Here is a 25,070-nt window from a genome sequence, read left to right as displayed (position 1 = left end):
TCCCCCCCCCACCCCAATCCTGCAGGAGGTCAGGGGTTAGAGAGAGCCACTGTCAACATTGCAAGCACTAAGACATGGATTCTTAGAAGAAACCATGGCCGGTTGGGGAGCAGCTCAGTGGGTGAAGCACTAGAGTGAGACTGGGGGGGGGGCTGGTCCCCAGACCCACATAAAGTCAGGCACAGGAGTGCACATCTGTGACCCCAGTGTTCCTGCCGGGAGCTCTGAGTCAGAGACTGAGTCTCTGGAACTCACAGGCCAGCTAGCCTAGCTGTGCAGAGACAAACAACTGGACACTGTCCCAAACACACACCTAAGATGGCCCTCTGACCTACACACACAGTCGTCTCTCTCACACACACACACACAGAGCCAGGCACAGCCACAGTCTCTCTCTCATACACACACACACACACACACACACACACACACACACACATACACACACACACAAATTCATACACACTACATTTTTTTTTTTAAAAAAAGTGGCACAATGTAGATATTAATACAACTATCAAGGGTCTGTGGGAAATAACATTTATTTTAAATATATCAAAAGCTTATATTAAAGAAAACCTTCTCCCTCCCCATTTTCATAAGCATCTATTATTTTCAAAGATTTGTAGTGACAGCTCACGCCCTCCGACATGCAGGCTCATGTCCCTTCACAGCAAATCAGTCAAAATTATGAGCTAATGTGTTGCGCTTACTTTATAGTCCATGTCCATGTCTACAACAGAATGCATTGACATGTGTTAATAATTTACAATCAACTTATTAATACACTGGTTTCAACACCATCTACTTACACGTTGATATAAATTCAGGGTTCGGGGTTAATTTTAGTTACTGACAGGGTCCCCATGTGGAGACGGAGGTTATTTTACATAGCTAGTGATAAAAATAGAAATGCTATGTCACAAGAGATTAGACTCTACTTTAAAAATATACAGTCTCTGGGTTTACTCCGTCGAGTTCTTTGGCTACGTACAGAAAGCATCTTTTCCCTTCTTTCCGTTCCCTTGGTGGCAGACGTATTCTAGCAGGTTCCCTCAGGCCTTCGTTTGACCTAGTTATGGTCAGTGGGATTTTGTGTGGTGTTACACTGTTTTGTAGCTACTGAGGCTGGCGTTTTTCAAAGCGTGCATGACAGCACAGGAAATACATCATGACATCTTTTTCTCTTCCTTTGGTAAAATGCCGTCACCAACTCTTTTGTTTTTGTGGTACCAGAGATGGAACCTAGGGCCTCACACCTGCCAGACAAAGCCACAGCCCCTGCTGCCTACATTTCAGCTGTAAAATCACCACCTACACAGGCACATCTCAGGGTTTCTTGTCCCATATGAAAATAGACACTGCCAGGATGCCTCAGAATAAATGTATGGCCTCCATCGCTTTTATACCTTCAGGAAGGAACTCAGATAGAAAAGCATGGTGTGCTTACTTCTGGGTTAATACCCTGGGGACAGCCGGAGGTGACACTTCACACACTGCTGTCGAGATGCTGAGGTCAAACTAGACAGGGCACATCGTCCCCCCTTACTGGAGTTCAGAGAAACAGTTCATCCTGAGAGAGGAGTTGGGTTTTGTCACCAGCCCTGGTAGCAACCCCAAGCCTTTGTAGGCACAGAGCAGAGGGCACCCAATGTCCTCAGTGGTACAAAGTTCACCTTGCTCTTAAAGGAAATCTGTCTCACAGCTGCAGGGTCAGGGTGGGCAATGGGCCTCTTTGCTCCTCATACCCCGAGGCAGGATGTCAGTCTGAAATTCTCTCCAATTTCAACGAACAAACGAGGAAGTCAAAGTTTACGAAGTATGTTCTGGCTCCCGACTGTCCTCAGCAGCATCACACTAAAAGGAGACAGCAGGCTCCTTCCCTGTCCCATTCCACAACTGGACATCAGTTTCCTAACACGGCTCATCAAAACCACACGTTTCAGGGCACAGGGTCTGTAACTCTCTCTCAAGATGGAAAGGCATTACGTGATGAAACAAAAAGATGATTCAAACAGTGACAACGCAACCTTACAAACGCAGAGGCCTGTGATTCGGGCAGTGAATTCCAGAGCATGTGGCTGAAGAGACCTTGGCATGTGTGACGGCTCCACCAGACCCTTTCTGCCCGCTAGATGCCTCCAGGGACCCTTCTCTGAGCACAGAAGACTTGAACTTTAGAGGGTGAACCCTTATCCGCCTCCGATCCTGAGAATTATCAGTGTGACGAGTGACAGTTAATCTTCCTCCAGGTGGCTTGGGGAGAGCCCAAGCTGACGGGGGGAGGCTAGACCTTCTCCATCTCGATGTGCTGGTGGTAGTGTCTAGCCTGCCGCGGTCCAACATTCAGCTTGTATACAGAGCTCTTGTGCTGGTACCTGCGGTAGCCCCACACGGCTCCCACGACCGCCAGGAGCAGCAGCAGGCACAGGACAGTGACAATGATGGCGATCACGGGGCCCCTCCGTAAGCCGGGACAGTCATCCCCCACACATGCTGCCGAGGTTGGAAGAAGTTTCTCCTCGCTTGCACCGGGCCCAGGGCCCTCCTGTCCCAAGAAGTCCTCAGACAGCAGGTAGGGGAAGCTGTCCTGGCCCTCAGGAGCCTGGGTGGCCCCGGCTGGAGGCTGGGTGGCCCCGGCTGGAGGCTGGGTGGCCCCGGCTGGAGGCTGGGTGGCCCCGGCTGGAGCCTGGGTGGCCCCGGCTGGAGGCTGGGTGGCCCCGGCTGGAGCCTGGGTGGCCCCGGCTGGAGGCTGGGTGGCCCCGGCTGGAGGCTGGGTGGCCCCGGCTGGAGCCTGGGTGGCCCCGGCTGGAGGCTGGGTGGCCCCGGCTGGAGCCTGGGTGGCCCCGGCTGGAGGCTGGGTGGCCCCGGCTGGAGGCTGGGTGGCCTCCGAGGGGACGAGTTTAAGGGTGTGCTGCGTTGTTGTTGGCGCTGTCCCTCGGGTGGAGGTGGCGAGTTCGTAGGCTAAGGTGTCTGCGGGGGCCCTCCCTGTGGCGACGCTCCGAGGTGCAGCTGATCGATACTTGGTCAGGTCACCATTGCCCGTGCGGGGACCCTCGGCCTCGGCCTCATCCACGGGGCCTGGAGCCAGCGCCTGCACGTCGAGCGATGGAGGCGGCTCCCTGGTGCCGGCGGCGGCGGCGGCGTCCCTGCGCCCGTCAGCTCCCCCGGCAGGCTGACCCCCGGGACCCAGCCCCACCGACGCCTCCCTGCAGGCCCCGTCGGTCACGGGGTAGCCATCCAGCCAGGAGTCGTCGGTGCTGCCCGCCGCCGTGTCGCCGGGCTCGCTGCCGCCGCCACCCCCACCCGCGGACGGCTGCGAGGGCCGGCGCGCGGCCGCGAGCCCCGGCCTGGCGTCAGGCTCAGCCCCCAGCTCCCGCCCCGGCGCCGGAAACCAGAGCGAGTACTTCCCGTGTGGGCGTGGCCCGGGCCGGCGCGTGCGCGTGCGGCCCCTGCCGGCCGCGCCGGGCGAGCCCGTGCTGGGCGCGATCTCCGCCGACGCAGACGTGAGGGCCGGGCGGATGCGGCCGTGTCGGGCCGGCTCCTCGGACGCCTCGTCCTCCTCCCCCTCGGCCCGCGAGTCTTGCGTGAGCTCCCGGAAGGACCCGGATCGGTCGTCGGGGAAGCTGTCCTCGTAGTCGACGTGGGCCTCGGCCGCCTCTGCGCGCAAGCGGGAGAAGCCTCGCAGTGAGCTCTCTTTACAAGGTGAAGCACGTGTGCACACACCAGCAAATGTCACCGTAAAAGGACTTTCGGGGACTGGCGGTTTTAGGGTAGTCCCAGCATTGGTGTGGCTGAGGCCGGGGGCCTCGGGTCTGCGCCTGAGCCATGCGCTGAGACCCCAGCGTGTGTGGGGGGGGCTGGGGGTTAGCTGAAGGGTAGCTCACTTGGGAGCATGCTCGCCAGCACGCACAGCCTAGTTCGTTTTCTGTGGCCGTGAAAAATACCGGGACTAAATGTGACCGGTCACCTTAGACCTCTGAGCCAGAGTCCATCATTTAGGGAAACCGGGACAGAAAAGGAAGCAGAAACCATGGGAGAACAGCTTCCCAGCATGCTCTCGCCCTCCCGCTCCCTCCTCCTCTCCCCCCCTCCCTGAGACAGGGTCTCACTATGGCTGACTTGGAACTCACCATGTAGACTAGGTTTGCTTCGACCTCAGATTTACCCGCCTCTGTCCGCTGAGTTCAGCTAACTTTCTTACACAGCTCAGGCCCACAAAGTGCTGGGTCTCCCAAATATCCACCAATCACAATGACCCACAGCACGCCCATAGGCCAGCCTGATAAAGGCGGTTCCCTCTTCCCAGGTGACCCAAAGTTGTATCAAGCCAGCTACAAACAGTGACCAGTACAGCTCACAAGGCCCTGGGTTTGATTCCCCAGCACCACATAAACCAGATGTGGCCGTGCATATCTGGTACCCAGCACTCAGCGGAGGCAGGAGGATCAGAAACCCAAGGTCATCCTCAGCTATATAAGGAGTTTGAGGCCAGTCTGGGACATGTGGGACTCTGCCTGAAACACACACACACACACACACACACACACACACACACACACACACACAGTAAATTAATATAATGTAAATATATTGAATAAATAAAATTTAAAAGATGGGTCAGGGCCTCACATGCTTAGCTAACCCCAGGACTAGGGGTTGAGGACAGGAAGATTTCCCCAAGATCTGCTCTCCAGATGGACTAGCCAAAAATAGACCTTCAGATATAGTGAGAGACTCTGTCTCAAAACAAGGTGGCAGGAGCCGGGGACACAGTTCCGTGGGCAAACGTGCTTGTCACGCAAGCATAAGGGCATGAGTTCAAATCCCCAGAACCCACATAGATCTTGGGAGGGTATTGTAAGCCTGTGAAATCCCAATGCTTCTAGAAGGAGAGGAGACAGGATATCCAAAGCTCACAGGCTGGCTAGTTTGTGTATTCAGTAGGAAAACAATGAGACCGTCTGAACGTGAAAGGCAAGGCGCAGAACCCAAGCTTGCTTCTTGTCATGTCATTCCAGGTCTGCTGTGACCCAAGTCCTTCACTCAGTGAACTTGAGTGAAGGTCGACTACCTGCCTTGGAATGTATCATGATGAAGTTCAAAAGCTTTTGTATGTGAGGTCTCACTCACCATGCTAATAAAACTGCCGGCTTTCGTTTACACACTGTACTTTAAGATACAACACACAAGATAGATGACAAATCTTTTCTCTAAAACTGGTCAGTTGTCCTAGATTCAGGTGACATCCCGGGCCTCGGGAATAAAGAGGTTAGGTGTGCTTGGACCTCAGTTTACCCACTGGCCTTCATGGAAAGATTACCGGTGTGTGTGTGTGTGTGTGTGTGTGTGTGTGTGTGTGTGTGTGTCTTCCCCATGCTCCCTTGTCTTTCTTTTTGTTTAAGATGGGGTCTCTCTATGTAGCCCTGGCTGGAACTCAGTAGACGAGGCTGGCCTTGAACTCAGAGGTCCACCTTTCTGTGCCTCCCCAGAGCATTCTGTACTCCAGGTTGGTTTTAAAATCAGCAAGTAGCTGACGATGACCTTAAACTTTCCCCAGGGCCTCTCCACACCTTTAGTGCTGAGATTATAGTCACAGGACACTTCACACGCTCTCGATGATTGTTGTTTCTTACTACATTTTTTTATTTTATATATGGGTGCTTTAGCTTTCTCTCTCTTTCCCTCTCTCTGTGTGTGTGTGTGTGTGTGTGTGTGCGCGTGCACCATGTGTGTACTGCTCACAGAAGGTAGAAGAAGGCATTGGGACCCCACAAACTGGGGTTACAGATAGTTGTGAACCACCATGTGGTTGCTGGGAATTGAACTCAGGACCTCTGGAAGAGCAGCAAGTGCTCTTAACCTCTGAGCCATCTCTCCAGTCCCCTGATGCTTGACTGAGCCAGTATGATTCAGAAAAAGCTAAGACACGGGCAATGGACAGCTCTCAGGAAGGAATCCAGGCATTGAATTTGTAGGATGGGATAAGAAGACCTATTGCAGGCATTTTAAAAAATACTTAATTTTTTTTGAGACAGGGTCTTGCTATGTTGCCCATGCAGGCCTAGAATTGCTGGGATTGCAGATATTTATCCTCACGTCTGGCTCACAGAGGCATCTTTGAATGGATGAAAGAGTAAATTGTCCTGGCATGGGGAAGGAGAAAAGTCTGAAGTAGCTCACACCCCAAACTGCTCTCCAAAGAGCTTCATAACCACTCAGAACCAAAGACCTGTTTCCACAAGCTCAATCTGCCACTGCCAACTGATGAGGGACGGACGGCTTGTACCAAGTCCTCTAAAAAGACACCATTGTTGAGTGCGTGCACGCACACACACACACACACACACACACACACACACACACACACACACACACACAGGCCAAGAGCCCAGCTCCCCCTTGATGCCTAGACCCCTGTGTCAGCTTAATAGAATTCCCCAGCAGACCACTGCTGACAGACTCATTGTAACGAGGAGGAAAGGTGACTTTTTCACCAAAATTGAATCTTGTTGCACAGAAACTTGGCAATAACTCTCAACCCTACACGTTATTCTAGTCTGTGGCCAATTTGCTTTTAATTAAAAGAGAAAAACGCTGGTGGCGGTGGTGCTGATCTGATGAGATGGATGGTGCAGCAGTAAGATGCTTGCTATCAAGTCTGGTGACTTGAATTCAATCCCTGGGACCCACATGCTGGAAGGGAGGAGCCGTGCGCGCATGGGCACGCGGTTCTCTAAAGGCTGTGGGCAGCATTTGTCCGTATGGCCATAAACATAAATATTTAGACGGCCTCTTGGCACCGTGGCAATTTAGCTAAACAGTAATACTAAGTTCACCTTTATGGCCTCAGATCTCTTCAGCCATGGTAGTTTTTGTTGTTGTTGATTTTGTGCTTTGAGACAGGGTTTTACTATGTAGCCCTGACTGGCCTGGAACTCAATATATATAGACCGGGCTGGTCTTAAACTCAGTGACCCATCTGCCTCTGCTCCTACCTCCCTAGTACTGGGGATAAAAGTCATGCACCACCACACCCAGCCAGAAGCCAGTTTTCACACAACTTTATTTGGCCTGAAGTCTATGAGACAGATGGCCAGAGCCTGTGAGTTCCGGCACTTGGAAACATCACCGTCAACTCCTCCTATGTGGCTTATCCTGCATATTTAAATGTGTTGTGAAGTGAAGTAACATCGTGAGTAGGGACAAGAGGTGAGTCATGGTCTTATCCCCACTGTCCAGAGTAGAAGACACTGGCCTTATGTTTGGTGTTGAGGATGGCGGAAAGTGATCACCCTTGGGCTAGGGAGTGGACAGTGTCAAGATGTTAAAGTCACCCTCAGCTCGTTGTGTGTGTGTGTGTGTGGGTGTGTATCTGCCTTTAGGGCTCCCTGTGGATACAAACCCCAGGATGGTCTCCCAGTGCCTTAGCCAAGACCTTCCTGTCTCCAGATTCTCAGTCCCATAATGTCCTGGCACTGAAACAGCTCTCCCTGTGTCTATTTCCCCAAAATTTCGAATGAGGACAAGGACATCAAGTGTTTATATACAGCTTCCATATTCATGGAAGAGTATCCCAGGCATTTTTTTTTTTTTCACAGCAAACAGCAAAGTCTGTTCCTGACTAAATTTCTACCAGAAAGTATGTTTGCCCCAGAGACGCAGAAGTCCGGTGTGACTTCTCTCAACGCCCTCTGTGTCCTTACTGCAAGCTGACGTCATGCCAGCATCCAAGCCCTTCCACACATGGCACTCTCTACAGCAGCCTGGGCTGACACAGCCTGGAGCCTGCATTCTGCAGCTGATAGGAGGAAGACTAGGGAAAGGGAGCTCGTGGTTTTCCTGGCAAAAACCAGGCCCTTCACTGGGCATTTATATCTGACGGCTACTTTAGGAAACAGAGCTCAGAAGTCAGGAGGAAATGAGAGGTTGGGCCTGCGTCTTTATGTTTGTTTGTTTGTTTTTCGAGACAGGGATTCTCTGTGTAGCCCTGGCTGTCCTGGAATTTGCTCTGTAGACCAGGCTGGCCTTTAATTCACAATCCCATTTGCTGGGATTAAAGGTGTGTACCACCACAACCTGGCCTATTTCTCCTTAAAAGAAAAAAAAAAATTTAAAGTTGGACATGGTGGCTCATGCCTATAACCTCAGCACTTGAGAGGCTGAGGTGGGATAATCACTGTGTTTAGTCAAGCCTGGGCTACAGAGTGTGACTCTTCCTAAAACAAAAGTCAATCTGTTTTAGTGAGGCACAATGGTACATGCCAGCAATCCCAGTATTTGGGAGGCGGTTTGAGACCAATTTGGGCTACACAACAAGAGTCTATTTCAAAGAGAAAAATAAATAAAGCAATAAAAAAATTCAATTAAAAACTAGTTTTAGGAACTTAATGGTTAAGAACACTGGCTGCTCTTTCAGAGGATCCAGTTTTGATTCCCAGCAACCATATGGCAGCTCATATGGTTGTTTTGCATGCATATATGTCTGAATACTGTGTGTGTGTGTGTGTGTGTGTGTGTGTGTGTGTGTGTGTGTGTAGTGCCTGAGGAGGCCAGAAGAGGTTATCTCTTAGAAATTGAGTTAGAGATTGTAAGCTCTCATGTAGGTGCTGAGGGAAATTAGCATCTGATGTTTCAGAGGCGCCCACTCTGTGTTATTTTGTATAAGAGCAACTAAAAAACCTGAAGGAGAGTTAGAGCACCACAGACGAGGAAGGTGGAAGCAGCTCCCTGAGATGGCGGAGTCTTGTTCCAGGAAGGCATGGGGTGGGTATCTAATCAGGACCAAAAGGGGAAAGGAGTCCTGTTAAATCCCCAAGTCTGTGCCCATTTAGTGGACTTCAGCCTTACGCCTCTCCCATCCCGAAGGAATAAAATGTTCGCTTTCCCTTTCCCTGAGGCTTGGTCTTCGGCTCCCCCAGACGTTCAATTCTTTCTCTGAGTCAGCATGACCACAAGCATTCCCATTACAAAATCTATTTAGTGTGACGGCCAGTGGTGGCGCACACCTTTAATCCCAGCACTTGGGAAGCAGAGGCAGGTGGATCTCTGTGAGTTTGAGGCCAGCCTGGTCTACAGAGTGAGTTCCAGGATAGGCTCCAGAACTGCACAGAAAAACCCTGTCCACACCATGATAACAGTGGACAAAACCTCTGAAAATGTAAGTCAGCCCAGTCACACGCTTTCTCTTATGAGAGTGGCACTGGTAATGGTGTCTCTTGCACAGCAATGGGACAGTGACAAAGACAGGTGGACTCCTGGGGCCCCTGGCCACCCAGCCTAGCCTGCTTGGTGAATTCCAGGCCAGTGAGACAGCACATTTCCAATAAACAGATACAGATTTGAAGATGGCTCAGTGCTGAGTCTTCCAGAGCACCCAAGTTTAGTTCCCAGCACACATATCAGGCGGCTAACAACCCCGTCTAACTCCAGCTCTAGAGGCTTCTTCCCCCTCTTCTGGCGTCTGCAGGCATCCACACACGGGACATGCTCAACATAGACACACACAGGTATAACCATTCTTTCTAAAGGAAGATAGCAAGTGATGAATGACACCCTAAGTTGTCCTCTGGTCCCCATGCCCCATGCACACACATGTACACACACACACACACACACACACACACACACACACACACACACAGAGAGGGAGAGGGAGAGGGAGAGGGAGAGAGAGAACTAGATAAACAATGTCCTGACTTATCCAGGCTCTGGGGGCTGCTCTGACTTCCCTCCCTTCTCTCCCTCACCCGCGCCCTCCGCTGGACTAGCCATCCTCTGTATACCTGCACATCTGCAGTTCTCAGAGGATGTGGTCAGGGGATAATGTGCAGAAGGAACCCAGAGCTCCTGGGCTCTCCAGATGCCACCACTGTCCATCCTTGTCATGTCACATTTTGGGAAACCTACACGTAGCTTCTCTTTGCCCTCTGGTCTTGTCTACACAGCCTTTAAAAATAGTCGTTTTATAAAAAGACATCCAGACATGCCAGAAATAACCAGGGCTCAATGAACCTCTGAACAAATATGGTCACATTGACGAGGGAATTCTAAATTCGGCTTTGGGCTCATGTTTGAGTCAATGAGGAACACGAAGCCCAAATGGTAGAGAAAAATAGAGCCTGAAGTTGATTTAAGAAACCAAAAGAATGTCTTCCGAAATGAGAGCAAAAGCGAGCGAGGGGGTAACTCAAGGAGAAGACAGTTTGGGAGCCCGCGCCTGGCCGGCCTTGCTCACGAGAACTTTTGAGGTTCCTGGCAAGACACTGCTCTCCCCATGGTCTCTTCCCATGATGACGCTGGAATGACACAGGCAAATTCTTTAAGTCCAGCTCTGTAAGTGGTTTCCCTGTCTGTGACATGGACAGGTCAGGGAAGCTTTGTGAACCCCAATTTCCCTATCTGCACATTGGTGCTAGCCATTAACACACACAGAGACTGAATGGGGGGAGCGTGTACAGTGACTGTTGTAGAAAGGTGCAGGGGGAAGTTGGGGTGATGGGCAGAGATGTTCTGATTTTTTTTTTTTTTTTTAGACAGGGTTTCTCTGTGTAGCTCTGTAGACCAGGTTGGCCTCGAGCCTCAAACTCACAGACATCAGCCTACCTCTGTCCCCACTTCCCCCAGAGCTGGGATTAAAGGCGTGTGCCACCACTGCCTGGATGTTCTGATCGCTTTTAAATATTTTTATTTTGTGTTTATGGGTGTCTTGTCTGCATGTGTGTCTGTGTATCATGTGTGTGCCTGGTGCCTGAGGAGGCAAGAAAGGACCCAAGTTCAGTTCCCAGAACCCACCTCAGGTGGAGTTACAGATGGTTGTGAGTCTCTGTGTAGGTGCTGGGAATTGAACCTGGATCCTCTGGAAGAGCAGCCAGTGCTGTTATCTACTGAGTCATTTCTCCAACTTTGGGGTTCTGTATTTGATTGTGATAGTGGGTTCACAGGTGTATCCACCTGGGATAACTCACATAGTCTTATATTTGAAGTGAGCAGTCTTTCATGTTTAAGTTAAGCTTTAAACAAAGGTTTAGGGGAAAAAACATCACAATATCCAGGCCAGCAATGGCATGGGACAGATACTTGGTTGGTAACAGCTCTTAGGGCCTAACAGAGATGTGTCTTGTGTCCATGGCTGATCAGAACAGGGGAGTTAAAGAAGGGCTAGAGAAAGCCAGGCATGGTGGCAGACATTTGTAACCTCAGAATGTGGGTGCTGCAGGCTGGAGGATGTGGAGTTCGAGGTCATTCTCAGCTGCAAGATGAGCTCTAGGTCAGTTTGAGCAACAGGAGATATTGTCCCCCAAACAAACAAACGAACGAACAAACAAAATAACACATAAGAAACATGATATAGAGAAGCCAAGTTTGTTCATGGGGTAAAGGTGCCTGCTGCCAGCTCTGAGGACCTGAGTGGGAATTGTGGGTCCTACATAGTGGAAGGAGACAACCCACTCCTGCAATTTGCCCTCTGACCTCTGCATCAGCACCTTGACACACCCACCCACACACAAAAAATAAATAATAAATGTATAAATCCCAAAGAACCTGAATAAAATAAACACACGCATACACAGATGCACACACCTGTACATATACTTGCACTGGGGTCTTTAACAAACATTTTACTCAACTTTTTTTGTCTAAAGAGCATCTTTTTTTTTTTTTTTTTTTTTTTTAAATTAGGGAATGGCTTCAGATTGGAGAGCAGTCAGCTGTCCTGAAAGAATGAGAATATTTATCTCCTAGACTTAGCCCAGGTGTTCCTGGGGTCCTGGAAGCCGTGACCACTATGCTAACCGACCTACTCTGCTCTTCCTTACATGCTGGTATTTTCTAGCCCTGGCCTGGGTCTAGCTATTCAGCCTTCCATTCTTCCGCCCAAACCCACACATCTTGGTTTCCATTCCCAGGTTGGCAGCAGTGTCTGCTTGCTCTCCCCTGTACTCAGGACCCTGTGCTCAGGATCTGACTATAACTGCTTGTTGCTCCTACTACAGAGACCCTCATTGCCCTGCTCCTGGAGCAGAATGCCACCGATTTCCATGCTGGGTCTGGTTTCTATCGGTTCTTACTATGCCAAGCCTGTAATCTTCTGAAAGGCCATTTTCTTTCTGAGCCACTGTGTAATGACAGCAGTTCCCGCCCCGGTCACATGACCCTACTGTCGACCCTCCTAACGTGCCTGTGTTCCAAGAAAACCTGGAAATTAAACCCTTTAGCCCTCACCTCATGGTAAGCCCCAAGACTCCAAAAGACCAGTAGAACCTTCTACCCTCCCCCCACAATTCCTTATGTTTATCTGTTGTTTTAAGACCGTCTCTTGTAGCTCAAGCTGTGCCCTAACTTGCTGTGTAGCAGAAAAATGACCTTGAAGTTTTGCGCCTCCTTGCTCCATCTCCCAAGTCCTGAGGTGACAGGTGTGTGCCACCATGCACGGTTTGTATGGTGCCAGGGACCAAACCTAGGGCTCCAAACACAGTATGCGCACACCCTACCAAATGAGTCAATTCCCCCATCCCCAGGTTCCATAGATTCCAATTATGTTTTCTGTATGTATGTAGTGTTAAGGGAATGAATAGCTGGTCCTAAGCTTGTCTAATTCTTTCTCCCTTCCCCATCTCTCCTCACCCTTCCTCCTTCCCTCCCCCCTTCCCTCCTTCCTTCCAAAACAATCTTTCCCAACCCTGAAAACAAAACAAAAGCTCACCATGCAACTGAGAATATCACTGAACTCGGGTTCCTCCTGCCTTCACCTCCAAACTGCTCAGATCACAGGTGTGCGTCACAGGTGTGCGTCACAGGTGTGCGTCACCATGCACATTTTGTGTGGTGCAAAGGAGTTAATCCACGGCCTCACATGTGCTAGGAAAGTTCTCTTCCAGCTGAGCAACATCATCAATCCTTTTTTCCCCTTTTTCGGATGTATTTTCATGTATCCCAGGCTGGTCTTGAACTTGCTTTTGTGTCAAGGATGACCATGTCCCTCTCTTCTTGTCCCCACCTCCCAAGTGCTGGGATTACAGGTGTGTGCCACCATGACCATGTTGGTCAAGGTATTCTGCAAGAAAGGCGCGCACACATACACACACACACACACACACACACACACACACACACACACACTTTCTTCCTAGGACACAGACATTTTAAATGCCAAATCTTCTGAGTAAGGAGAACTGTACCCAGCCAATGTAGAAGCCAGAATCAGTTGAAAGCTCTGATTCCTCACAACAGTGAGAAAATAAACACCTTCCAGAACACACAAACCCTGCATTTAGTTTTCATCCTCCCTGGGCCAGTAACCCACCCATTTGGTAGATGGGTGTGGCTCACAGGAAGGTGCGACTTCAGCGCCTCTGGAAAACACTAAGGGTCTGAGTAAGGGTGGGCTAGGCCATTGATGGGCAACACCCTCCATGGCCTGCCTGTCTGTGCCACTTTACTAGGAAATAATAAATAAGGGGAGATAATGGCTGTAGAAGCTCCTGGAATAATTTCACAGGGAATTTAAAACTCTATGCCAACAAAAAAAAAAAAGTGTATTTACAGTGGGGATCTATTTTATAGAATTCATTTATTTATCTAATACCAAAAAGCTTGTAATAGTCCACAGAGTTTGCAGCTAGTCTATGACTAGACCACTCTAAATGTACCCACTCTAGTCTGGAAGGTTATACAATGGATATAGACACACACCACACACACACACACACAGCTAAAAACCCACTCATTAAAATGTGCTTGGAAGAGTGGCTGGATTAAGCCGTAGGCTGGGACAGAATCTTTACTTCTACCAATTCTGTGTTTGTGGGTTAGTGCTGTGCTTGCTTAGCATTCGTGAAAGCCTGGGTCCTTCCCCCAGTGTTGTATAAACCCCTGCCTTTTAGTTCCTTAGCTGGGAAAGAGAACAAACCTCATCAAGACTCGTAGACTGAAAGCTCTGGCTGTGGTGTCCATGCCTTTAAACCCAGCCCTTGGGAGGCAGAGGCAGGCAGATCTCTGGGTTCCAGGACAGCCTGGCCTACAGAGTGAATTCCATGTCAGACAGAGCTGCACAGAGAAACCCTGTCTAAAAGAAAAAAGGAACACACACACATATACACACACACATCCAAAAAAAAAAAAACCAAAAAGTCAAGAAAAGAAACAGATAGGAGAGGCATCTCGGTGGATGGAAGTGGTCCTGGTCGGCACAGCCTAAGGGTCTGAGTTTGATTCCTAGGACCCACACGGTGGAGGAGGGGACTGACTTCTGCTGGCTGTCCTTTCACCTCAATTGCATGCCATAGCATGTGTGTACTTACACACACACACTCACATTAATAGTAATGAAAAAGAAAAAAATACAGTTTAATTTGATTGCATGCATGTGTATGCATATGTGCACATGTATATGTGTGTGCCTGCTTGTGTGTGTGTGTGTGTGTGTGTGTGTGTGTGTGTGCTGAAAATTAAGTCCAGAACATTCTGGATAAGCACTTTATGAATGAACTATACCTCCCAAGCTAGGAAAATATTTATAACATATTAATTACGAATATCGCATAGGAAAACCTATGATATGTAAGTGAACCTTCCTTCCTTCCTTCCTTTTTTTCAGGACAATGTTTCTCTGTGTTAACAGGCTTGGCTGTCCTGGGGCTCACTCTGTAGAACAGACTGGCCTTAAACTCAGAGATCCGCCTCCCAAGTGCTGGGAATAAAGGTGTGCCACCAACACCACACCCAGATGCAAATGACCATTTCTAAGCAACTGGGAACCCTGACAAAATATTTCAGCTGACAGCTGACACGAGGAGAGTATAATGCTGGGCTGCCATGTCACGACCTCACTGCCATTTGACCTGATCCATGAACGTTGGGAGAACGGAATATGAGCTATCGTGTGATGGCTGGTGTCAATGCCATCACAGAGAGGCAGGGCGAGGGATTCCTGTTTGAGGTTAACTGAGGCGAGAAGCGCCACACTAAAGGTGGAAGGCGACACTGTGTGCGGGGTCCTCAGCTGCAAGAGAAGGGAAGGGTGAACTTCCTGACTGTGGCTGTTATGTGACCAGATGCTCCTTGCTCCCGCCACCATGACTCCCCACGGGGACCCTCCCCATGAGGGTCAGCTGGCCAGACTGGCCTAGAAAACGCTTGGGGAGCCACATTGAAGCTGGACGGGCACACGGTATAGTAGAGAGTCCTGCTCGTAGGAGCCAATGACACGACACTTCCCGAGAACCAAATGGCATGGGTGACAATCACCATGGTAGACAGCTCCGGACAGCCACAAAATGAAAACAAGCAGACAACAGACATCCTGGGCTGTGCCACACTAGGGATAGTAATTAGTAGTGGAGACATACGATAAACCAAAACTTTAGACCATGTGGGTGGATTGCAGTTTCCTAAAGGTACCAGTAATTCCTAATTCCCTCATGATCTTCATATGAGATGTTTGAGGACAAACTGTCCTAAATATAACACCGTAGCAGGGCTGGGGAGATGGCTCAACGGTTAAAGTGTTTGCTTTACAAGCGTGAGGACCTGAGTTCGGGTCCCCAGAAACTCCCATAATGTCTGGGTGGCCGTAGTGACCTATGCATATTTTAATGTAAGCTTTGAAGGTGAACAGGGCAAGCTGGGTAGCAAGACTATCTCTGTCTATGTCTGGGTTGACAGATATCTACACATGCAAAGCACCCATCAGATATAAAATGAAACAGTACAAACTTTAAAAGAAGCAGCTTAGCCTGAGGCAAGTCTCCCCTTAGAGAAGAGGGGCTGGGCATCGTTAACTCTTCACTTCCAGCAGGGAGATGAAGAGTGCAGTTGCGAAATGCCCCAAGCACCTGCATTCCCAGAGGTAGCGGCTCCCGATGCCCGAGGTAGACAGGGTGGGGACCTTCTGGAAGCCCTGTATGGGCTCCAAGTAGGCAAGTGGTGCTTACCTTTCCCGCAGGCTTGTACCAGCCCATACCACTCCCCACAGCTGTTACACAGCAAGGTGAAGGCAGTTTCTTGATGGCCTGTGACGGAGCCTGGTGCACACACATACAGCAGCTCATCCCCCATCTCCAAGCCAGTGCGACCCTGGAGGATGGTGTGTGGGAAGGATGGTGGGTCTCCACACGGCCTCTCTGAGGAAAAGAACATCAGTCAAAGTCTCCAAGCCGTGCTGGCTACTCCTGTCAGCTGGACAGGATCTAGAGCCACTATGGGAATGTATCTCTGGGCGTGTCTATGTGGGATTTTCTAGGTTGGGTTAATTGGGTTGGAGGACTTTAATGTAGGTGGCACCATTTCATGAGCGGTGGTCCAGGACTGAATACGAAGGAGAAAGTAGAGGAGTGTGGTAACGTGAACCTTTCATCCCAGCACTTGGGAGGCAGAGGCAGAGGCAGGAAAATCTCCTGTGAGTTTGAAGCCAGCCTGGTCTACATATCAAGTTCCAAGACAGGACTACATAGAAGAGAGAGAGAGACAGGGACAGAGACAGGGATAGAGAGAGGCAGAGAGAAACAGAAATAGACGGAAAGATGGAGAGCTGGCTAGCAGACTGGGATGCAGGAGACTTGACCCTTCTTCACCACGTATGGACTGTACCCTCAGGCTGTGAGACAAAAGAAACCCACCCTGTCAGGCACTCCACCCCAGCATCATGTCAAGTAATGGACATACAAATGATATAGAACTTTTCCAGACTGTGAGACAAAACCGAAACACTGCAGACACCCTGTTCTGTTCCCCAAGTACCACATGTACCCAGAACCAGGGTCCCAGGGGCAACCTCACTTAACTCATGGTCTGGCAGAATGCCTGACCGGAGGAAGCACCCCCCTACACACACACACTCACACAAATAGCTTGTTGAATGACTCAGTGTGGTACCACTGAGTTTGTGATTTTAAACTGCCAGACACCAAGACCCCTGTGCCTTGAGTGACTCAGACATACAAGCCCAGGAGCAGTTTCTTTTGCCTTGCTAGGATGAGGAATAATACGTCTCTCATCAAGAAGCCACATCTTGAGGGCGGTGGTGGCGCACGCCTTTAGTCCCAGCATTTGGGAGTCAGAGGCAGGTGGATTTATGTGAGTTTGAAGCCAGCCTGGTCTACAGAGTGAGTCCCAAGACAGCCAAGGCTACACAGAGAAACCTTGTCTTGACAAACCAAAAGCATAAATACAATAAAACTGGAGATGGAAATGGGGAGGCTACAAACAAGCACACAAGCAGGCAGGCATATACGAATTCATTCTTTCTTTACTCCTGAGCAAGGATGTGGTTGTCTAGCTGTTCGAAGTTCCTGTGCTCATGGATGAGTCTGATACTGTGAGAGCTAAGATTGCCCCCACTCCCTCCGTGAGTTGCTTTTCGTCAGGGTATACTATCACAGCCGGCAGAAATGAAAACAGGCCAGCGATGGTATGTGTTATCATTTGTAATTCCCTAAGTTCAAAGGGCGTTGGACACCTCTTCATATGCTTGCTGTCTGTGTATGCCTTTGGCAAAATACTTGTTCAGGTCTTTTGTCCATTTTCTGTTTTACCTGTTTTCTACTTTTATTTAGTGTTTGGTTTTTCGAGATAGGTTTTCTCTGTGTAACAGCCCTAGCTATCCTGGAACTTGATTTGTAGACCAGCCTGACCTCAAACTCACAGAGGTCCGCCTGCCTCCCCTCCCAAGTGATCACTCCGTGGCTTTGTCCATGTTTTAAACGAACTGATATAACAGTCATTGATATTGCTGAGTCATCTGTCAGTCCTTCCTGTCGTCCACGGTCCTTCCTGTGTTCCCTGGCCTGTGGCTCTTTTCTCATTCTGCTGTGCACCTATGGGACAGAATCTAACCCATAAGCCCCAGTTACCAATTGCATCTTTCACAGGCTGTCCCTGTGGTGCCTGCTGCCGTATCCAAGGCCACCTAGGCTTTCTCCTCCACTGTCTCCAGGGGTTTGTAGCCTGTTGCTTTATCCTTAGGTCTGTGATCCATGTTGAGTTCGTGTCTGTGAGGGGTTTAAGGTCAGCTTCAGGATGTCCAGTCGTTCTGGTATCTAAGTTGATAAAACTGTCTCTATTCCATTGTGTCTCTTTGTCCCTCTTTCAAAGATCAATTGGCTGAAGTGATGTGAATCTGGTTTTGAGCACTCTGCTCTGTCACACTGATCTGAGTTACTGTCCCACAAGCACCCTCTCTGCTGCTCACTGTAACTTCCAGGAGTCCTGAAGTCCAGCAGTGTTGGAGCAGATTTCATTGTTTAATATTGAGTTGGCTGCTCCGAGTCCTTTAGTCATAGTGTCTACAGCTATTGATTACATCCATAAAAATAATGTCTGAGCATTTTAACTATGGTATTGTGACAAAAAGAAATCAAGTTGGGAAGACTTAACATGTTGAACTGTCAAGTCTTACTGTTCACATGGAACATTTTTCTTTCTTTATCTCCTCAGTGTTCTGCAGTTTGCCCCATGCTCAACATTAGTTTTAGATTTATATCTAAGTATTGCACTTGGGGAGCTCTACTGTAAATGATGTGTTTTGAATTTCAAGCCCCACTGTGCACTGCTGTATAGAAGAAAGCAGAGTGTGGACTTTTATTTAGTAACTTTGCATTCTAGTTTCATTTCTGTTGCCATGACAAAATATTCTGACAAAAAGCAACTTAGGGTTTGTTCGGCTGACAGTTTAGGTTATAGTCCCACCACTGAGGGGAGTCAAGACAGTAGGGTGTTAGTGACATCACATCCACAGTCAAGATAGGAAAGGAGAGAAATGAATTCTTGCTTGCTAGCTCACCTTCTTGCTTGTACTCAACTCAGTGCCTCCACTCTTACCCACTTAGGACACTCCTGCCTAGGGATGGTGCTGCCCACAGTGGCCTGGGCCTTCCCACATCAGTTAACTGAGACAGTCTTCCACAGCTGTGACTATAGACAGTGTTGATGATCCCACGTTGAGATTCTCTCCCTAAGCTATTCCAGGTTATGTCAGTTGACTCTATATACATCATAATTTGTATCTTGCTGCTTTGCTATGATCAATTTCAAGACACTTTTGCCAATTGTTTTAGGTTCTGGAGTTGGAGAGATGGATCAGTGGGTAAGGGCACTTGCCTTCGAGCCTGATGACCTGGGTTCAATCCCCAGAACCCACATAGTTGACAGAGAGAAGCAAGTCTCAGAAGTCATCCTCTGACCTCTATGCACACACACACCAGGTGTGCACAGACCCTCTACCCACTGAGCAAATAGAGAGACATTGTTGAAACATTGTTCGAGGTTTTATACCTATACAGTCATTTTATCTGCAAACAAAAGACACCTTTTCTTTACTGCTCTGTATACCTCTTATTTTATCTTACTTAAAAAGGTTTATTTTTATTATTTTTAATTATGTGTATTTATGTGGGAGTTTGTGAAGGTGTATGTTATTTCTTGGAGCTGGAGTTATAGGAAGATGGTCATAAATTACCAGCTGTGGGCCCCGGGAACCAAACCCCTAAACCCCTGCCCTCTGGAAGAGCAGTCCAAACTCTCAACCACGGAGCCATCTCCCCGTCCCCCTCCATATACCTTCTCTTCCTTTCCAGTTGATGTTGGAAGGCAGGGGTAAGGGGTAAGTTAGTTCTGATCTCAGTGAGAGCCTCTTCACCTCTTCACCATGGTGAGAAACCCTTCACCTCTCATCATTCAGGAAATGGGAGCAGCAGGGTTTTATTTTCTAAATGCCCTCTGTCAACTCAAGAAAGCCCCTCTCTATTTCCATAATGGCGAAAGCTTATTTTATCAGCCATGGGTGCTGGATCTGCTCAACTGCTTTTCTCATGGATCAAACTTGTCACATGATTTCTTCTGTAGTCTGCTGAGGTAATGGATTATATTTTAACGTGAGAACAGATAAGTGCATCTGGGATCAGTTCCACTTAGTGTATGTGTGTGTGTGTGTGTGTGTGTGTGCGCATGGGCTCGTGTGTGTACATGCAGAGTCCAGGGCAGGACATCCAGTGTCCTTCTCTATAGCTCCCCTCCTCTCCTCCACCGTGGTATAGCTTTGACACTTGGTCTGTCACAAAAGCTGAAGCTTGAGTAGCTGCTTAGCCAAAAAGCTCCAGGATCCCCGTCTCCACCCCCAAATCTGGGGCAACAGGCACGTACAACTTTTTACTTATATGATGAGGATTTGAACCCAGAACTTAATACTTGCAGAGTAAGTGTTCTTAGCCACTAAACCATCTTCCCAGCTTCCCAGCTTTTTGGGGTAGGCTGGAGTGAGGTGTAGGGTCTTACTATGTAACCCAGACTGACCTCAAATTCGTGATTCTTCTGCCCCTGCCTTCTGGAGTGGTGGGATTCTAGGCAAGTCATCACACAGCTCTGTAATTCTTTTATATCTTGTTAGACTGAATTTGCTAATGTTTCCTTGTCTGTTCATGAGATATATTGGTCTGTAGTCCTCTGTTCTTGGAATGTCTTGTCTGGTTTTGGTTTGGAGGTAATAATGGTTTCATGGAATGAATTAGGAAGTATTCCTTCTGCTTTAAACTTCTGGAAAATTTTGCAGAGAATCAGCATAATTTCTTCCTTAAATGTGTGGGCCCATCTGTGCCTGATGCTCTCTGTTTCAGAGTTATTGTTTATTCTGTTTTCTGGCAGAGACAGGGTTTGTGAGATTGCTCCTGTCTTCTTAACAGTTTTGCTAGACTGTTCTTTCAGTGAACTGACTCATTTCCTCTAGGTTTTCAAAGCTGAGGGCACAACTACTCAGACCTCATTTATATTTAATTATATGTACTTATGTGTGTCTGTGTGTGGGTTTGTGCACATGAGTGCAGGGGACAAAAAAAGGGGGTCAGAACTCCTGAGGCTGGGATTACAGGTGGTTGTGAGCCATCCAGCATGTGTGCTGGGAATCAAACTGCCCCATGAGCTTGCCTAGCCGTTGCTCCAGCTCTATTTATGTTATTTTTAGGATTTATTTAATATCCACAAGATCTGCAATGATTCTCCTTTTCCCATGTCTTTTCTTTTTTGGGGGTGGGTGGGGAGGTTTCACTGTGTAGCTCTGGCTGGCCTGGAACTTATGTTGACCAGGTTGCCCTCAGACTCACAGAGAGCTGCCTGCCTCTGTCTTCTGAGTGCTGGGATTAAAGGCAAGCGCCACCATGCCCAGATGCTTTTTCATTTCTTTAAAAAAAAAAAAATATTTATTTTATTATTTGTGTATGCGCTCTCTCTCTCTCTCTCTCTCTCTCTCTCTCTCTCTCTGTTTCTATGTGTGTCTGTCTGTGCGTGGCTGCCTATGGAAGCCAGAAGAGATGTCAGCTCTCCTGGATCTGGATTTAGAGGTGGTTATGAGCCACCCAGTGCAATGTGGATGCTAGGAATCTAAGTCTGGTCCTGCCAGAGACCAGTGACTGCTCTTCACCAGCAAGTTATCCGTCCTGCGTTCCCTTTTCCATTTCTTACAGGGTTTCCCCCCTCTTACTGTGACCACAGGGTTATCAGCGTTTGCCATTTCAAAGCACTAACTTTGGCTTTTATTGATTTTTCTCTTATTTTCCATTTCTTCGTGCTCTTCTCTTTTGAGTATCTTACTGAAGCTTAGATTATTGGTTTCAGATCTTCCATTCTTTCTAATATAAGCACTCAAATCTCTATACTTCTGTCTGATGACTGTCTCATGAATTTTAATAAATTGTATTTTATTCTCATTTATTCTCGTTGAGTTGAAAAAAAATCTCTTAATAGTTTTTCTTTGATTCATGGGTTAGAAGATTTCTTAAAAATTCTGTGTCTGGGCACATATTTTCTGTCTCTAGTATTTATTTTTGTTCTCTCTAAGAATTTCTATTTAGGGCTATTGAGATGGCTTAGTATGTAAAGGGGCTTGCCACAAAGTCTGGAGACATGAGTTCAGTTCCTGGTTCCCACATAATAGAAGGAGAAAACTGACTCCTACATATTGTCCTGTCAGCTCCACGCCAGTGCCACTGGCACACATGAGTGCAAGTGCACACACACACACACACACACAGAGAGAGAGAGAGAGAGAGAGAGAGAGAGAGAGAGAGAGAGAGAGAGTAAATAAATGAAAATGTTAAAGTGTTATCAGTCTGTCAGCTCATTTCATGTTTTGCCTGTTATGCTTGGGTGTAGAGTCTTAGATGTCACATATTAGGCCAAAAAGCCTCTCCACCCTGTGTGTGTGCATGTGTGTGTACATGCCATTTGTATTTGTCTATGTGTGTCTTGTCTTCTATCCTCCATTGATGTCTACCTTACTTTTTGAGACAGGGTGGGTCACAGGACCTGGAACTCACTTGTTTTTTGTCTAGAGTGGCTAGTGAACCCCAGGATCCACCTGTGTCAGCTCCCAGCACTGGGGTTACAGACAAGATACAGACTTGTGTTGTAACACTTGGCTTTTATGTGGGTGCTGGGATCCAAACCCAAGTCTTCATGCTTCATGCTTGTACAGCTCATACTTTACCCAGTTCCACTGGTCAGCCCCCCCCCCCCAGACAGGGTTTCTCTGTAGCTTTGGAGTCTGTCCTGGAACTAGCTCTGTAGACCAGGCTGGCCTCAAACTCACAGAGATCTACCTGCTTTTTTTTTTTTTTTTTTTTTTTTACAGAGACCCACCTGCACTGGTGAGCTTTCTAAAAGCATGAATCCTGGACATTCGAATTCAGATCCAAACACTTTACCCCCTGAGCCATCTCCCAGTCCCATATTTTATTTAATTATTATTTTCTTTTAGGATAAATCTGTAGTAGTAGAAGTGCCACATCAAAGTGAAGAAATCTTTTTTTCTTTTTTCATAAAGGAAAATAATTTGGAGTGCATATTTCCTCTTCTAATATCCTATCATTCTTTCTTTTATTGTTAATGCTGTGAAGTCGCCCAAGAAACATGTTGCTCAAAAGAGATTGATGGGCCGGTGCGATGCCTGAGTGGGTAGAGACGCTTACCCACAGGCGTAAATAAATTTTACTGTCCAGTTGACTCAACCTAGAGTCAACTGGGAAGAGGAAACCTCAATTACCATGATCAGAATGGTCTGTGGGCATGTCTGTGACAGATTGCCTTGACTGCTGAAAATGTGTGAGAGGACCTGGCCAACCTCGGGTGTCACCATCCCTAGGCTGGTGGGTCTGGGCTGTCTAAGAAAGATCGCTGAACACGAACCAGTTGGTGAGCCAGGTAACACCGTTCCTCCACAGTCTCTGCTTAGCTCCTGCTTGGGCTCCTGCCCTCAGTGACAGGCCATGACCTGGAGGTGTGAACCACATCACCCTTTCCTTACCAAGTTGCTTTTGATCAGATTGTTTCACCACAGCAGGAAAACACCATGTTGGAATCACAGACAAGTCCAGGACCTACGTTATTCTTAGCTTGCCAGTTAGTTCTCCTTTACTTTCTTGTTTATTCATTTGAGCTACTGGAAACCGAACCCAGGGCCTCACATGGGCGGGACAAGCATTCTACCACTGAGCTAAGCTCCCAGCTCCCTCTTAGCTTTAAAACTCCCACAAGGGGCTCCTTGACGGTGAGCATATTACGTGCATATACAATCTGTGCGTTCTTGACCTTGATCAATAACTTCGAAAGAAAATCATGCATAACTCATTAGTTAAATATTGTGTAGGGTTGCTAGGCTGTGGTGGCATACGCCTTTAATCCCAGCACTTGGGAGGCAGAGACAGGAAGATCTCTTTGAGTCTGAGGCCAGCCTGGTGTACAGAGCTAGTTCAGGACAGCCAGAGCTCTATACACACACACACACACACACACACACACACACACACACACACACTCTCTCTCTCTCATACACACACCATCTCAAAAAACAGAAAACGAACAAGAAAATTGTGTAGGGTTAGGTGAAGAAGTCGGGCTATTATTACCCTGTATGTGTAGAGCTCTTGTTGAGCTAGACACAATTCACGTTAATGGTTCACACTGGAGCTTGAGTTTGTCCCCGTGTCAGGCAGGGCTAAGAGATTTACTTGTTTAGCTCATCTGTCTATGGCTAATTCTGCACCAGGAATTCTACCATTCTTCCCAAGGCAGAGAAGTTCAAAGCCAGGATTAGAAACGAGGACCTAGAAGGAGAGAGTCCATGGGTCTGGTCCCCAAACACTGTTGAATTTAGATGCTTTTTCATCAGGACAAACTGAGGTTCAGCACAGACTTGCCTTTTGTCATTGCCATGGGTCTCCCCATAGGAAGCAAGTTCAGGGCCTGCTGCACCTCTACACTCTGCCTCCAGCCACTAGAGCAACCAACCGCAAGATACTCAAAAACCCATGCTAGCCAAGAGCCGTCAAGGGCTTCCCGTTTCCCCCTTAAAATCCAGTCAGTTTTCTTTCCCCTGCAGATAACTGCTCAGTGTTTCCAGCCTTGTGTCAGACTGCCCTCCTCTTGGCGACATTGCTCAGATGCACGATATCTGCCTTGCTGCTGTTCAACACGGCTACCCAGCTTGGAGTCCTCCAAGGCAGGGGTTTTCAAAGGGTTGCAACCCCTCTGGGGGATTGAATGGACTTTTTTGTTTTTCGAGACAGGGTTTCTCTGCATAGACCTAGTTGCCCTGGAACTAGCTCTATAGACCAGGCTGGCCTCGAACTGTTCACCACCTGCCTCGGCCTCCCAAGTGCTTGGATTAAAGGTGTGCGCCACCACATCCAGCCAAACAATCCTTTTACAGGAGTCGCCTAAGGCCGTCAGAACACAGATATTTACAGTTCATAATAGTAGCAAAATCACAGTGAAAATAGTTTGTAGTTGGAGTCACCACACCATGAGGGACTGTGCTAAAGGGTCGAAGCACTGGGCACCGTCCCAAAGGCCAGCAGACCAAAAACTCCACAAGAGATGGGGCAGAGTGCATAGAGGGGGAAGAGCTGGGAAGTGACAGCTGTGTCACCTGCTTCTGTGACATGGAGTAACTAGACTCAGAGTCTGGGAGGAGGACCTGCCCTGAAAAGATAGTCAGAGGGGGCCGCAGAGATGGCTCAGGTGGGAAATTCTCCCACCTCCACCAGGAAGCCTGAGGGCTGTGAGGGATGGCTTACACGCTCCAT

The 25,070-nt window shown here is 48.3% G+C and overlaps 1 protein-coding gene across 1 annotated transcript in view; it reads right to left on the bottom strand.

The window, feature by feature from the left end:
* Positions 1 to 533: 533 nt before the first annotated feature.
* Susd5 (sushi domain containing 5) overlaps positions 534 to 25,070 on the bottom strand; it is a 35,113-nt gene continuing 10,576 nt past the window's right edge. The window contains exons 4-5 of the mRNA XM_051173274.1: positions 15,936 to 16,124; positions 534 to 3,660 (exon numbers count right to left, since the gene is read on the bottom strand). Of these exons, the coding sequence (XP_051029231.1) occupies positions 2,288 to 3,660; positions 15,936 to 16,124 (1,562 nt within the window). The 3' untranslated portion in view covers positions 534 to 2,287. The remainder of the gene's footprint in view (positions 3,661 to 15,935; positions 16,125 to 25,070) is intronic.

The sequence above is a fragment of the Phodopus roborovskii genome, unplaced genomic scaffold, assembly GCF_943737965.1.
Source record: "Phodopus roborovskii unplaced genomic scaffold, PHOROB, whole genome shotgun sequence".
In the NCBI taxonomy this organism is placed as follows: domain Eukaryota; kingdom Metazoa; phylum Chordata; class Mammalia; order Rodentia; family Cricetidae; genus Phodopus; species Phodopus roborovskii.
The sequence above is the reverse complement of the archived record's forward strand: the minus strand, read 5'-3'. Positions and strand labels throughout refer to the sequence as shown.